At 40.0% G+C, this 15053-nt stretch overlaps 1 protein-coding gene across 5 annotated transcripts in view; it reads left to right on the forward strand.

Annotated features, from left to right (window-relative positions):
* Positions 1-15053, forward strand: part of TNIK (TRAF2 and NCK interacting kinase) — a 380511-nt gene that overhangs the window by 340086 nt on the left and 25372 nt on the right. For all 5 annotated transcript variants that reach the window (XM_059163479.1, XM_059163483.1, XM_059163480.1 and 2 more), the window contains 2 exons: positions 2705-2889; positions 13326-13455. In XM_059163479.1, the coding sequence (XP_059019462.1) occupies positions 2705-2889; positions 13326-13455 (315 nt within the window). The remainder of the gene's footprint in view (positions 1-2704; positions 2890-13325; positions 13456-15053) is intronic.

A 15053-nucleotide genomic window follows, 5' to 3' on the forward strand; every position in this document is an offset into this window, starting at 1 on the left:
AGTGGTGTCAGTTTTAGATCGTGTCTATATTCTATAACTTTGCTATTATAAATTCTTCCAGAGAGGATGGATAAGGAACAAAACCGCAGCTAAGCGTGTAGACCATTGGCAATGGGAGATTAATTTTCTTTGACTGGGATATTACCTTTGAGTTACTCATTATTGTTACCTTGGGAGTCTCAAATATGTCTCACCGTCTAAGCTGTTACCAAGTAAACTTAAGAGGAATTTGCAATTACTTTCAGTGTTTCAAGAAAGATAGCTCTTTAATAATGTAGAATCCCCCCAAATATTCTAATTTTAAGCGAAATTATAAAACAAATCAGAACTTTAAACTTTTCTTATATACAGTGTTAGAAAAAAATCAGGTCATTTTCACAAATGAGAGTTTCTTGAAATCAGTGGGCTTTGAACTGGCTTCATATTGCTAAAGAGTTTTGATTTTTTTCAAATCTCCTTTGTCTTGTTTTGAAATGTCAGAGATGAGGAAAATGAACCCACAGGGAAAATGTATCATAAATATAAATAAATCACAGCTAATATTATTATATTTTACTCAGAATATTAACATTAGAAATAAATTATCTTAAACCATATTCTCTCTTTTAAATTATAATAAATGCATTTTATAATGATAAGTAACATTTTAAATGCCTTACATTCTTTGGTGAGACTGACAATGCTCCTAAAATATAGAAGACAAAATAAATTTATCTGTTACTATTTTGCTGGTTTGGATGATTATAATATCCTTTTCTATTTATAGCATTAACAAATATCAAAAGTGTATTTCCCCCTGTGTTCAAGTGTTGCATACCCTTCACTATCTTCTCAATTTGATAAAGGTAAACATTGGCAATATCCAGAGGAAATACGGAATATAAAGCCAAAATCTGAATATTGCCTCTTCCTATTTTGGCCCATTGCTAAAGAAACAAGAAATATATTTGCATAAAATTCTATCTATGTGGTAATTTTCCTCTTTAGCGGTATACATTATATTTAACACCTTTGAGTCTTTTTAATACAATTCTATTTTCATTTTCACAGATGGGGTACATATATCCACTGAGATTGAGGCCATACATGTGTGCATGTGTGTAAAAAGCCCAGCAAGCATCTTTAGGTGGAAAACACACAATATGAATTTTCAAAATCTTCCCTTTTCCAGTGCTTCAAGTCCCTTCAGAACAAATTTAAAAGCCATGATTGCTTTCCTTTGATTTTATTATGAAATTGGAAGAAATGATTCCTTCCTTTACCACCTTGAACTTCCTAAATTTCTAGACCAAATGAAACACCCGAACCATTTCCTCTCCTAATCTTAACCAAAATAGCAATGCCTGACACAGAGGGGATGATAAAGAAATGTGATGATCTGTGATCTCCCCCGGAACAAAATTTCATTTTATAATTTAGCTATACACATTCCTCATGGTGTTTCTTCTAACCTATTAGGCTAGTTTAGGAGATGCCATTTAGATCACCTATATCGCTCTAACCTGACCTCAGGAGAATTGGACAAACAAATACATTTCTGAATGGAAATAAAGAGAGAATATGGTCATAAGAAAACTGTAGGATTTAGTATCTTTCAATGAGTTTCTTTCTCCCTAATGCCCTGTCTCTCACTGAATGCTCTGATTCCCACATGGGTCACTAATATAGGGAGAAATGGTAAGACCGATGTCCAATTGCTTTTTCCTCATTTGCATGCCACACGCCATGGGCAGTGTAACCCGTGCAAATTAGAGCGGCTACGCTTCTGCAGTGCTCCCCTCTGCATTGCCCTGAAAGCATGTGAAGTCGAAGGTAGTCAGAGATCCAGCCCCACTGCCTGCAATGTGTCTCGTGATTAGATACCACACCATCACATCCATAAGGCTGAAGACCGCATCATACTCATGGAAACCTGAAAAATGGTCCCTTCCCTTTTGGTGTTTGCACATTCATTTCAGTATTCCTCATGAGGGTTTCTGCCAGGTGACTGATTTTAAACAAAAGAAAATGAAACACCTGTCGTTCTGGAAGAGAATTCAATAATTCTTTTTTTTTTTTTTTTTTTGTTCCGTTGTTGTTCCTCTTGATTAACTCAGCTCTGGGGCTATAAATTTCAGCGGCACGGGGCTTTGGGGCGGGCCATTATTTAATGTGGTGCCTCTGCTCCCCAGGGAATGATGACACATCAAGTGAGCCACTGTGGTAGCTGGAACTATGGGAATTGCTCTTTTCTGTGACTGATGCTAGATTTTGGTACAGTAGCAATCAAAGAGGGGAAAGGCCATGACCGTGGCTTGGGCAGGAGTCCCAAAATCCCGGGGAACAGTTGCTCAGTCCATGTGTTTTCCCCTTCACTCTGAGGGTGACCTGTGTCACCTTCACAAAATAAAACGAGAACCCAATGTTTGTATATATGTGTCCACACAGAGCGCACATACACATATATACGCATGTATATTCAGAACTGAACCGTCTCAGTCTAGCCATTGGTTTTGAACAAAGTCTAAATTTACTTCATCTTTTTTTTCTAGTTTCTCTGCGCTACAAACATCGTTTTCTTCGCTCCATGCAGCCACTATGTTTGTAACAGTTCTATCTAGAGCTTTCTTTTCTTGTTGCTTAAGCTGGAGCCCTGCGTTGCTGAGAGATGTGACTTTGGTCGTCTCTACAATTCATACGTGCCAAACGAACTTCTCTTTTGTAGGATCTGACGGCATTAGCCAAAGAATTACGAGAACTTCGGATCGAAGAAACAAACCGCCCACTGAAGAAGGTGACTGATTACTCCTCCTCCAGTGAGGAGTCGGAAAGTAGCGATGAAGAGGAGGAAGATGGAGAGAGCGAGACCCATGATGGGACAGTGGCTGTCAGTGACATACCCAGACTCATGTAAGAGAGCTGCTTTTTACATGTCTGTCGGGGTGGGTGAGGTCTGCAAACAGGACAGGAAATAGGAATTAAATGGAAGATCATTTATGGGTCTCTGGCAGGATCAACGGACTTGAGTTTTTATTAGAGCATAACCCTACAGTTACCTCTCTCTACAGACACTGTCCCTTGGAATACACATCAGAGCTCCTGCCTGTGCTTTATCCAACTACTCTTGCGAGATTGACTCTCCCTTTGGTGACTCTCCCGTGGTTCTTGTCATCTCCTGGGAAAATGATATTGACAGCCAGACTGTTGGCACGTCCCTGTCCCCGTAGAACTCCAAGAGTGGGATTATGGGCAATGACACTTAGGAGTTAAATTTAACGACAGGAGACATATTTCATCCTCCCCTCCCCGCCTCCCCGCCCCCACCATCAAGGGAAGAATGCGCGGGAGAGCAGGGGTTAGCGTCCCAGCGAAAGGTTCCAGAATCCAATCATCCTGCAGAGAACCTTCTGAGGGTCTGACTTAAATATATCCCTGTTATCATTTTCTTCTTCATTGTCTCTCTTATGTGATCCTTTTCTCTATGGACTATAACTTTCCCACACCACCCCCTGCCACGTTCTGTCCTTTCCTTTGCAGTCTTTGTTTGCCTATTCATACCTGAATTTATGCCTACCTACATTCCCCTTATTATTCACTTATGTTATGCTATAGCCTTTACTTCTTTTCTTTCCTTTGTTTAGTCTCAATATTTCTTTTTCTTCTCTTCATTGGACAGGGTCCTCTGAGAGAATTCCTCTGCCCTGTTGCTTCTCTAGTTTAAACAAACAGATTCAGACAGTCACACTCACATGCATTTCTCACTCCCTCCCCCAAACAAACACAAGGTGCTGTTGCTCTGGTTTGGTATAAATTTGACAGAGTATGACACGGATGGTTCCAATTTGCTCTTCACTCACTTCCATTTCTTTGGCTCTGCTACCGAGCCAAAGTCATCACACTACACTGACTCCCTATAGAGAAGATGCCATTTCGGGTCACAGATTACTGTCCTGTCCAGCAGAGACCGGAGGGAGAGGGCTGGCCTGTCTGCAGGGAATGTCATCCATTGATTAACAGTCATTACGTACAAGCAATTCTGAGAAGCGAATCCAATTATCATAGCTGAAAATTTATACTTTTTGTTCTGCTGTTGATTACGCAGTTATTGACAACCATAAATACGTTAAAATATGACATTTGAAACAAATTGCATTTCATTGCTTTTTTAACGGCAAATAAAATTGTTCTAGAGGCAAAATCACTAATCCAAAACATTTCTGCAAAATATGCTGGTCCTTTCAGTTTTTATCTTGACTCAGCAGTGGTTAATTTTTCTAACAGATGTTTTGAATTCCGTTTAAGCCCTGAGCCTACAACTATTAGGGTGAGGGCTGGATTATGACTTTAAATATTGATAAAACTTCCACTCTGTGTTCTATACCAGACTGAGGGCTTTGAGACAATCAGCACGGGCACACACATGCATTCTGCCTTGTAAGTGTATATCCTAGTTGAAGAGAAACAAGATTATATGCAGAAACTTCAAACTAATACAAATATTTGGAAGAATGACCAAAACATCCTTGGGAGAGATGTTCAATCACATTTGGTTTTGAAGGCCAGTCATATTTTGCAAGGCTGTTGCTTGTGTTGATCTTGCTGTGGCTAAGGGCACATCCATTTCTTCCCACACTAAAGAAGTACTCACCTGTCCAAAGTTGGTTGGGACAGGCCATGCTGCACTTCCCCTCTGCTCTCTGGCACTCTGCTGCCCCTTTGGAAATTACCTGCTTACAGCCCAGGCTGCACAGAGAGAGCCTGTACCTTCTGCTGTGTGGGCCCTGGATCTTGAGTGTCCTCCTACAGTTTCACGTAGTATTCAAATCAGGGTGTTTATTGTAGGTCGTCTCCCTGTCGGGATCTGAGATCCCCAAGGGGGAAAACTGTGTCGCACTCCTCTCTCTCTACTCTTAACACCTTGCAGGATGTCTGGCATAGAGTTGGTCTTCAGTGACTTTGATTTATATTTAATTGCACTGAAATTAAATTGCAAGTCCTGGTTTCCTAGAGTTTATGGCACAATCCAAAAGAAAGACATGTTCACAAATAACCGTCATCAAGATAGAGGGAACGTGGGACAATATTAGAATCTCAGTCAAGGGGAAATTGAAGTAAAGGCACAGAAGGTTGTCTTTGGTAGGAATGTTGGGCGCCTGGGGGTAGGGAGGGGGTGGTCTGGACTAGTAAAACCAGACCAAGAAGTGTGAGCTTTATCATGTGGCCGTTGAGAGCCACAGAAGGCCCTCCTGGGCTGAGAAGTGACAAGATCAGTGCTATGTTTGAGAGAAATCACTATGACAAGATAATCTATAAAAAGAAGAGGCTCGACACTGGTAAAGCAATTCAGAGGATCTCTTGCTATCATCCAGAAATAATGAATGCGCTATCACTGAATGCGTATAACGGAGGCAAAAGTTGACATGGCTCTGGAAGAATTGGTAAATATTAGACAGATTAAAATGATCATCCACTAAAGAGCATTTAAAATATTTAATGGTATAGGAGATCTACTCAGAGACAAGGCAGGAACCTGCTCTCTGGCACTCAGAGAGCACTCAGGCACTCAGAGAGCACTCAGGAACCTGCCTTGTCTCTGAGTAGATCTCCTATACCATAAAATACAAGTGTGTGGGTGTGTATATATGTATTTATTCCAGTTTGGTAAATACATGCATTTTTGTGAATATAAAATGTATGCAGTTTGTTCTGTGATGGCATGATAGTTGTATACCTAAGAAATTGCACTGTAGTAAAAAAAATTCATTATAAAACAATTGTTTCTTTTAGAATAGGATATTTTAGAGTTGGAAGACTTCTTATATACATTCTAATCTTTTTTTTATTTTCTATTGTTAAGCTAAGCCTTTACATACTATGCTATATATTTTTATATATATTTATCCATTATATAGATTGATATTTGATATAATATATGTATCTTGATTTTATATATATATATGAACTGTCTTGACATATATATATATATATCAGAATATATATATATAATATCTTGATATATACATATATATATAACAAGACAGTTCATTGCCACGAAGTGTATACAAAAAGAGCTTCTCAGAAATGGAGCCCAGCCATTTAGACAAACGGCTATAGATCCTAATGCTCAAAACAACATCTTTTTTTATCAGCCATGTTGGTTTCCTATTTATAGTATAAGGTAGAACCTGTAAGAGTGTACATAACTAAGATTATTTCCCTAACTAACTAACTGCACTATTTCCCAATGCGTCATGAATAGACCAAAATTATGAAAATGATTACCTCTGGATTATACAACTATGAGTGGTTTTTATTTTATGTAGATCCCCAGTTTTATGATGAGCATTTACAATTTTTATAATCAGGAAAAAAAAACAGAAGCTTTCTAGAACTAAGCTGATTTGTGTCAGGTCAAACAAGCCGAAGCAGCACCCTCTTGTGTCAGTGTCTTCCCTGGGGTGTCTGCGCCTGCGTCAGAACAGTACGTGCGAGGCAGTCTTAACCATTAGGACCATCTCCTGGCAGCATAGCCCTGGAGTGGCGTGCAGTCTTATCAAATGCTGTCTGGATGATGAAAGCCATTTATGGTGTGTCCTCTTCATTCTGTTATCGCAGGAAAGCCGTGGTTCTGACGCCTTGCCCTCCCCGGCTGTTGTGTGCTCCCCTTCCTCGCTCGTGGTCCTCTCTGCCCTCCTGTCCATTTTTCCAGTTCTGGTATTACTAGTGTTGTGGAAGCGTGGCTTCGGTCCTGCTGGATTCTAGTGCCCTGCGACCCCCTTCATCTCTAGGGGCTCATGATCGCCTCAACTTATACTCCAGCCAAACTGACCTGTCAGTTCTTGCAAAATAATGCCTTGTACTGGTCCAGCTTTGTGCCTTTCTTGTAATGAGCTCTCCCTCTGTTTTGCATTCCCACGTACCTCGTGCCTTGTATTTGAGTATTCATGTCATGTTTTCATGCTCTTCCGGATGCTAACGTCTTTGGTTTCAAGAGCCGTGTCTTCCTCAGCTTTTTTCGTTTTGTTTTTGTTTTAAAGAGAGAGAGAGAGAATGCATGGCAGGGAGGGGCATAGAGAAAGGGAAAGAGAGAATGAGAGAATCTTAAGCAGGTTCCATGTCCAGTGCAGAACCCAATGTGAGGCTTGATCTCACGACCCTGAGATCATGCCCTGAGGCAAAATCCAGTCAGACGCTTAACTGACTGAGCCATCCAGGTGCCCCTTCCTCAGCTTTTCTATCCACTCCCCAATCCCAAACTAAGGGTCATTCACAGAGCAGGTGTTCAATAGATGTGTACTGAATTGAATTAAATCAGTACCTACAGGAACACTTTGACAAATCCCATTAGAGGAAATTACTGTTCTAAACCTGGGGCCTAACCACAGTAAATTTCCTATAGTTTTCCTTCTAATCAGTGAAAGTGTTTTGTCTTGTTTTGTTATAGTCTTTATAGGAATTTGGACAACTAATTGTTCCCACCCTGACTCTATTTGGAAATAATTTTTAGGACAAAAGGATTACTTTAAGTATAAAATGTTTTAGTTGTTTTGGCCTGAGTGTTTTTTTAAATCATCACCCTTTTTTTTTTTCATTTTTTTATTGTTAACAAACTTTGTTTTTTTAGAACTGTTTTAAATTCACAAAAAATTGAGCAAATACCCATTACCCCTCCTACTCCCTGCACACTGTTATCCCTATTATAAGTACAGTATGTTCATATGTACTTAATAAACCAAAATTGATGTATTTTAATAGTCTGTTCAGATTGCCTTAGTTTTTACCTCAAATCAATTTTTCTGTATCAGGATCCCATCCAGAATACCATGTTACATTTAGTTATTTAGTTACTGTATCTATTTAGACTCCTGTTGGCTGTGACAGGTTCTCAGACTTCCTTTGTTTTTAAGGAACTTGGCAGTTTTGAGGAGTACTAATTAGGAATATCATAGAATTCGACTCTACCGGAATTTATCTGATGTTCTTGTCATAATTAGATTAGACTAAGGTTATGGTTGGAGGAGAAAGATCACAGAGGTCACGTCATTTTATCACTTCGTACCAAGGGTAAGTACTATATGACTTGGGACTCTTGGCATTGACCTTGATCATCTGGCTGAGGTAACGTTTGTCAGGTTTCTCTACTGTAATGTAATTTTTCCCCCTTTCCACACTTTACTCTTTGGAAGAAAGCCAGCATGCACAGCCTGCACTTAAGGAGAGAAGACTTCCATTCCTTTAGGATGGAGTCTCTACATAATTTATTTGAAATTATTCTGCCGAGATTTATCTCCTCTCCATTTATTAACTTACTCAGTCATTTTATTTATAAGAACATGGTTATTTATTTTGTACTTTGGATTATGATCCAGTACTTCATTTTGCTGCTTGAATTGTTCCACCTTCAACCACTGGAAGCTCTTTCAGTTGGCTCCTGCACCCCTGTGCAGACATACCCCAATTACTTTCTGACATACCCCAATTACTTTCTGACACTGTAAGGGGTTCCAGGCATATCCTGTGTATTTCTTGTTCTAGTCCTGGAATCAGCCATTTCTCCCGGGGTCCTTGATTCCTTTCATTAAAAAATGGTATAAGAACCAAGATACAGGCATGGCTGCTAGTGTATCATTTCTTGTAGGCCCTTCCAGCTGACCGAGCAAGGAAATGTATATGTGTGTATTAACCCATTATGTACATGTATCTACAAGTGTTTCTACATATAGCCATCTGTATGACATTAAATAAAAGTTTATCCTGATATCTCCAACTCTGACCCATGAACACATGGATCATTCTAGCGCCCCCCCCCATCCTTACTTGGAAATTCCCACACCAACAGTGGGAAACCGCCAGCATTTGTTTAATTGTTCACATGGATAGCAGCGTCAAAATGCTTAACTGTATGCCCACGGGAAACAACTGCAGCCGTTAGAGTTCCTTTTACCTTTAGTCTTATGGGACTCTGTTCATTTCCAGAGTTACATATGTCAAATTTTCCCCATTCCCCTCTCAGTGAGATTTTTAAAATATGTTTGTAGTGCAGTAAGATTCTCTTTTCACAGTGTGCCTTCTTTCCCGGGATTCACCAGCCTCCTATATGATGTATTTTTATTCACATACATCAAATTTCACTCTCCATACTATAAAGTTCAGTGACATACCTGAACAAATGTTTTGGTCATCCTGTAATTACAATTAAAAGAAAATTATTTTCGCATAGCCTGTATATAAAAGTGATCCAGGGGCGCCTGGATGGCTCAGTGGGTTAAGCCTCTGCCTTCGGCTTGGGTCATGGTCTCAGGGTCCTGGGATCAAGCCCCACATTAGGCTTTCTGCTCAGCAGGGAATCTGCTCATCCCTCTCTCTGCCTGCCTCTTTGCCTACTTGTGATCTCTCTCTCTCTGTCAAATAAATAAATAAAATCTTTTTAAAAAATTACTTCTTTAAAAAAGAAAGTGATACAATGCTGAAGTTACTTTTCAAATTTTAAAAAGATAAATCATTAGTTATTCAGGACACTTTAAACATGGTAATAATTATTCTCATAGCTGATTGATCATCAATTCATAAAGGAGCGATCTCTTGCCAATGAACTTGAGTGAAATGTTTGCTAGAGTTATTAAACAAAGCCTTTGTTGACTTATAAAACATTTACTGGATGTCACCTGCCTGCCAGGCACAGTGCTTGGCACTGAGGATGCCAACAGTACTGAGATCTGATCATTGCAGGACTGTGTGTTGAGTGCGTGGTTAGAGGCATGTAGAGGATAATGTGGAAGCAGAGTGGAGAGTCACCTATACCATCCCAGTGGGGCTGGGCTGGGGTTTGGGAGCCTGGACTGTAGTTTAAAGGATGAGGTACCCAGAGGGAGGCAGAGAATGTAAAAGAACCATTCAGGAAGATAAGATAGACTAAAGTTGCCCAAGTGTTTTGGTAGCATGATATGTGTAGGAAACTACTAGAAGGCACATCTTGTTCAAGTTAAAAATGGAAGGTAGGTTTTGTTGAAACCATAAGCTAGATAAATAGGCAAGGACCAGATAAAAGAAGACTTGTAAGCCACAGGTTTATCTTATGGTTAACTGGGAACTGCTGAAGTTTGAAAGCCTGACATGGTCAGGGGAGCAAAGAAGGATGGAGTGGAAGGGTCAGGAATAGTAGACAGACAAGAGGTCAAATACCCAAAGTACCAAAGAGCAGTCATTGAACTTGAGAGCTAAGATTTGACTTAAGGAGTTTCCTTGAGACGCTAGAAGTCAAATATAGACAGCAATAATTTGAACAGCGAACGTTAGTATTTGAAGGAAGGTACCACGCCTTTTAAAAAGAATTCTGGGAGTGCTTGGCTGCCTCAGTTGGAAGAATATGAGACTTCTAATTTCAGGGTTGTGAGTTCGAGCCCCACAACAGGTGTAGAGATTGCTTAAATAAATAAATAAACTTTTTAAAATTTTTAAAAATAAATCTGTAGAGAGGTGATTTGAAACATACAGAAGTCTGTAGGAATTTTCCATAATCAAATGCTGTTATTGGTAACAGAAAAATTAATGATGTTGTCAATTAATACAGGGTACATAGAGTGAGCAAATATGTATAAAAGGTTCATAATAAAATAGACCAATTGTACACACCAGAAAAACCTTAAACTACTTAAGAGAAATTGCTCACCATTCTAGACAATTGACCAAGGAAGAAATACAGATTATTGTATTTTATTCAATCAATAAGGACTATTACTAGTAGAAATGATACTTTTAAAAACTCAAAACAGCACAAACTGTTCACCATAAAAATTTATCATAAATGGAACAATTCTTGGTTATAAAATTTTAAATATAAAAATGGACCTGGGAAAAAAATAATCTCAGGGAAAATATGGAGCAAGAGTTCAAACTGTCAGTGGCTCACACTATGCCCTTTGTAAAACTTGCTATTGACAGGTGAATCAAATCTTCTTAATAAAATTGACACCTTTAGAACCAATCCAGACAAACTGTACTTGGTAGAAGTAGTGACCTCAGAATCCTTTGAAAGATGTTATGGATAACAATTTTGATTGGCTTACTGAATCTTTGTTATAGAATCTACATAGAAAAGAATTGGATCCTATGATGATAATTTTACTTTCATAGTAATGAAAACAAATAAATTGGCAAAGAATTTAACTGAAGCATATTGGAAATTGATCCAGGAATTGTCCTAATGGAGTTAGTTCTAGAAAATATCTTTTTTAAGAAAATTTCACTCATATTGGCATATTTCTGATTAAAATGGGTAGAATCAATCATCATCAGGGTAAAAAAACATATAAGTGGGCCAAAATATCTTTGATCTTTGAACTCCCATGAAACTCTCTGATGGTGGAAAGGAACTCAGTTGCACACTGTCAGCCCGATGGTGGCTGCCACCATCCATGGAGCTTCTGACAGAGGCAAAGAATGTCTCAGTGAAGAAGGGAAGTGACCCCTTCCTAGAAGGCATTGGCTCTTTATAAATGCTTCATTTATTGAATTATTTGTATCACACAATCTTGTGTGGTGTGATAAACAAACATTGAAGGCAGCTTAAAAAACATACATACAAGGTAAAAGAAAATTTCAAATAAATGAGCGACATCACAGTTTTGACAACTATTCTGACTGCCCGGTCTAGCGATATGTCAGGCATTCATTGCAGTGATTCCTTTTACCATGTCTCTGGGACACGAGTAATGTCTCCTTTCTGGGAATACAGTATTGAAATTGCTTCTTTGGAATTTCTTCCCAAACACATTGGTCCTAAAGGAAATTTAGATTCATTCAATCCACTGCTCCTGTTAGTAGTTTCGGCGTAAGTGTCTTGCTATGCATTTCTTTTTTTTTTTTTTTTTTTTTTTTTTTTTAGTGTGGACTCCTCTTATCTTCTCACTTCTTTGCTTGGATCTTTAACATATGTCTTCTCTGTCCCAGAGATGTCAGAAATCTGGTGTGTTTCTTCTTTCTTGAGTTGAATATTTCATCAAATGTTTGGATTTTGATAGGATCTAGGAGACCAGAAATGTGGGGGGGGGGGGGGTTAAATACTTTAGAAACAATTAAGAGAACAAAATAGTAAAACATATAATTAAAATACCTAATGAGAGAAACAAGCCTTGATGCCTTTTTTATTTTAATAAACCTGCACTAAAAGAGAGGCACCTGCGGGTGCCCAGGTGGCTCAGTCAGTTAAGCATCTGCCTTTAGCTAAGGTCATGATCCCAGGGTCCTAGGATTGAGCCCTGCATCAGGCTTCCTGCTCAGCCAGGAGTCCGCTTGTCCGTCTGCCCCTCCCCCTGCTCATGCGTGCACTCTCCTCTCTCTCTCTCTCTCTCTCTCTCAAATAAATAAATAACATGTTTAAAAAAATAAAAATAAAATAAATACAGGGTATCAGTGAGGCCCACATTGGAAACTGAAATCCTGTGGACGAACTACGTCACCTACCTGGTTCTCAGTTTTCCTTAATGATAGATATGTTCTGTGCCCCAGAACACATGGAAAACATTAGTCTCTGCTCTAAGGGCATATGTCAAGGTCCTGTTACCTTCTCCATTACATCTTAAATGCAAGAACAAGCTGTAAACATACACCACAGTGTGGAGTCATTAGAGGGTTTTAAAAAGTATTGCATATCGGTAAACAGCCTAGCTGATGGATGTCCTGGTAAGCCAGAATGCCCTTCATTGATATTCCTTCTCCATAAATAGTAGAAAACCCATTTATCAAACAATTGTGTATTGCACTCCTTCCCGCTCTGTGCTCAGCTGGATGCTAGGTATACAGCAATCAGCAGACAAGACTGCCCTCACAGGGGTTATGTTCTAATGAAACAGAAGGCAAAAGTCGCAAGAGACTCAAAAAGATACAGAGTCACAAACTGGTGAGAACGAATAGGAACAGGACGGAGGGTGAAGAAAAAGAAGAGGGGTTGGTGGGGTAAGACCTCGATGCTGAGAGAAGCCTTCTCAGGGGAAGTTATCATTTAAGATGAAGTGTGGATACTTCAGTATCAGTATGAGAAAGGCAACCAGCCAAGAGCCAGGGTGGGAGACAGTTTTCCAGGCAGAGGGAACAGCATGTGCAAAGTGCAGGTTAAGGTAGCCTGCTGGTGGAAGAAGGAGTAGGGAGGACTTGGAAACCCTGCAGAGCCTGGTGGGCAGATTCAGGCAGTTTCGTCCTTGGAGAGTTGGAACCTTGCTCACTAGGGCTGCTGCACAGAGAGCAGGCAGGGAGGGGATGCTGCAGAAGTGGACCGCCCGTTCAGGACACCCAGAAACCGGCATTCCCTAATCATACATTGGTGTTAATATCGCTCCTTCCCATCTCAGACCCACAGGAGCCCCGGGAAACACGGAGCAGTACAATGTGGGAATGGTAGGCACTCACGGGCTGGAGACCTCTCACGCGGACACTTTCAGCAGCAGTATTTCAAGAGAAGGAACCCTGATGATAAGAGAGGTAAGTTGGTATAAAAGCTGTGCAGAGGAAGTGCATTTCTTGAGTGGTTTTGGTATTAGAGCTTTTGCGGAGAATGCTTACGACATGTAGTGTAAGCCTTGTGGATGGGGCTGGGCGGGGCCACCGGCGCTTCTCAATGGCTGAGTGATTTTAATCGTCCATCACCTCCTTTCCTGTATCCTTCTAAGCTTCTGCAGTGTGATTTAATTACATTAGTCCAGATTCTTCAGTAGGAGCTATGCAAATCGGAATACAGAATTTGAGCCTGAGGATAAGAAAACTGGCAAAGCCAGATGTTTCCTACAGCAGGAAAACAGAAATGAATGATCTCGCTCAGCAGTATCCGAGGCCTTGTTATGCCTCCTCCCCTCCTGGCTTTTTCCTTGTGGATTTTATGTAGAAAATGCCTACAAGTTCCAAGAAACGGTGATTTCATCTTATCTAATTAATTCAACATTAAAAAGGCTATTAAGCTATTTTGATGAAAGAACAAAGAAATATATAATCTACTTGGAAATGTACCTTGGCACTATGTAGGATTGTGTTTTTTTAAACTCGAGGCACATCATTTCATTGGGGGGTGGGGGGAGATTGTCCTCCCACAGGCAGCCCGTCCTCACGGCACCTGTGCCAATGGGAAGGGCCTTGACAAATCAGAATTTGTCTTCTTTTCTCTCTCACTTCACTGTCCTCGTGCAAGTTTGACACCAAGTCTTTGCCTGGGAGGAAAGTAATGGCTGATAACATTGGGCAAAAATGACTTGATGTCTCCCTGTGTCCGTGTTATCATCTATAAAATTTCATAAACAATAGGAGATGACTCATAAGATGACCGGGAGGATTCAGTGAGTTAACACGTGTAAGCATTCAGTTAACGTAAACACAGTGGACTCCTGAACAACACGAGTGATAAGAACTGTGTGGATCCGCTTACACATGGATTTTTTATTTCAATACGGTCTCATTCTGTAACTGTATTTTCTTGTCCTTATGATTTTCTTAATAACATTTTCTTTTTTCCAGCTGACTTTATTATAAAAATACAGTGTATAATACATATCCAGAATATGTGTTAATCAACTGTTTGTGTTATTGATAAGGCCTCCGCTCAAGAGTGGGCTACCATAATAGTGAAGCTTGGGGGAAGTCAAAAGTTCGATTCGGATTTTCAGCTGCCCCCGGGGATGGGGGGGTCAAGGCCCCAGTCCCTGTGTTGTTCAGGGATCAACTCAATATTATTTTATCTCCCTGTCACCACAGAATGGAGTTCGTCTGTTACTGGTTATAGCTCCCCACTCTTGCCTCTGAAACAATGTATATCATCTGTCATTCTTTAGCCAGGAGAGTTTGGGAAACCATCAGAGCAGGCTTTGCTCTCCCAAGAAAGAAAGGAACTGTAGCTTTGAGATGAATAAGGCCTTTGAAATAATAATTGGCAGTTAGGCTGTAACTGGAAGAGTATTTCACAAAGCAACTTGCTAGAATCTCATTATATGGCCTTGCCGAATCTTTGAGGTAGGCTTTAAAGAGTCCTATCATGTAAGCCTGAACTAAGAAAGGGACTTGGCTGCCACAGTTGACATTACATGGCACTGGCT

Source organism: Mustela lutreola, chromosome 2, assembly GCF_030435805.1.
Source record: "Mustela lutreola isolate mMusLut2 chromosome 2, mMusLut2.pri, whole genome shotgun sequence".
In the NCBI taxonomy this organism is placed as follows: Eukaryota; Metazoa; Chordata; class Mammalia; order Carnivora; family Mustelidae; genus Mustela; species Mustela lutreola.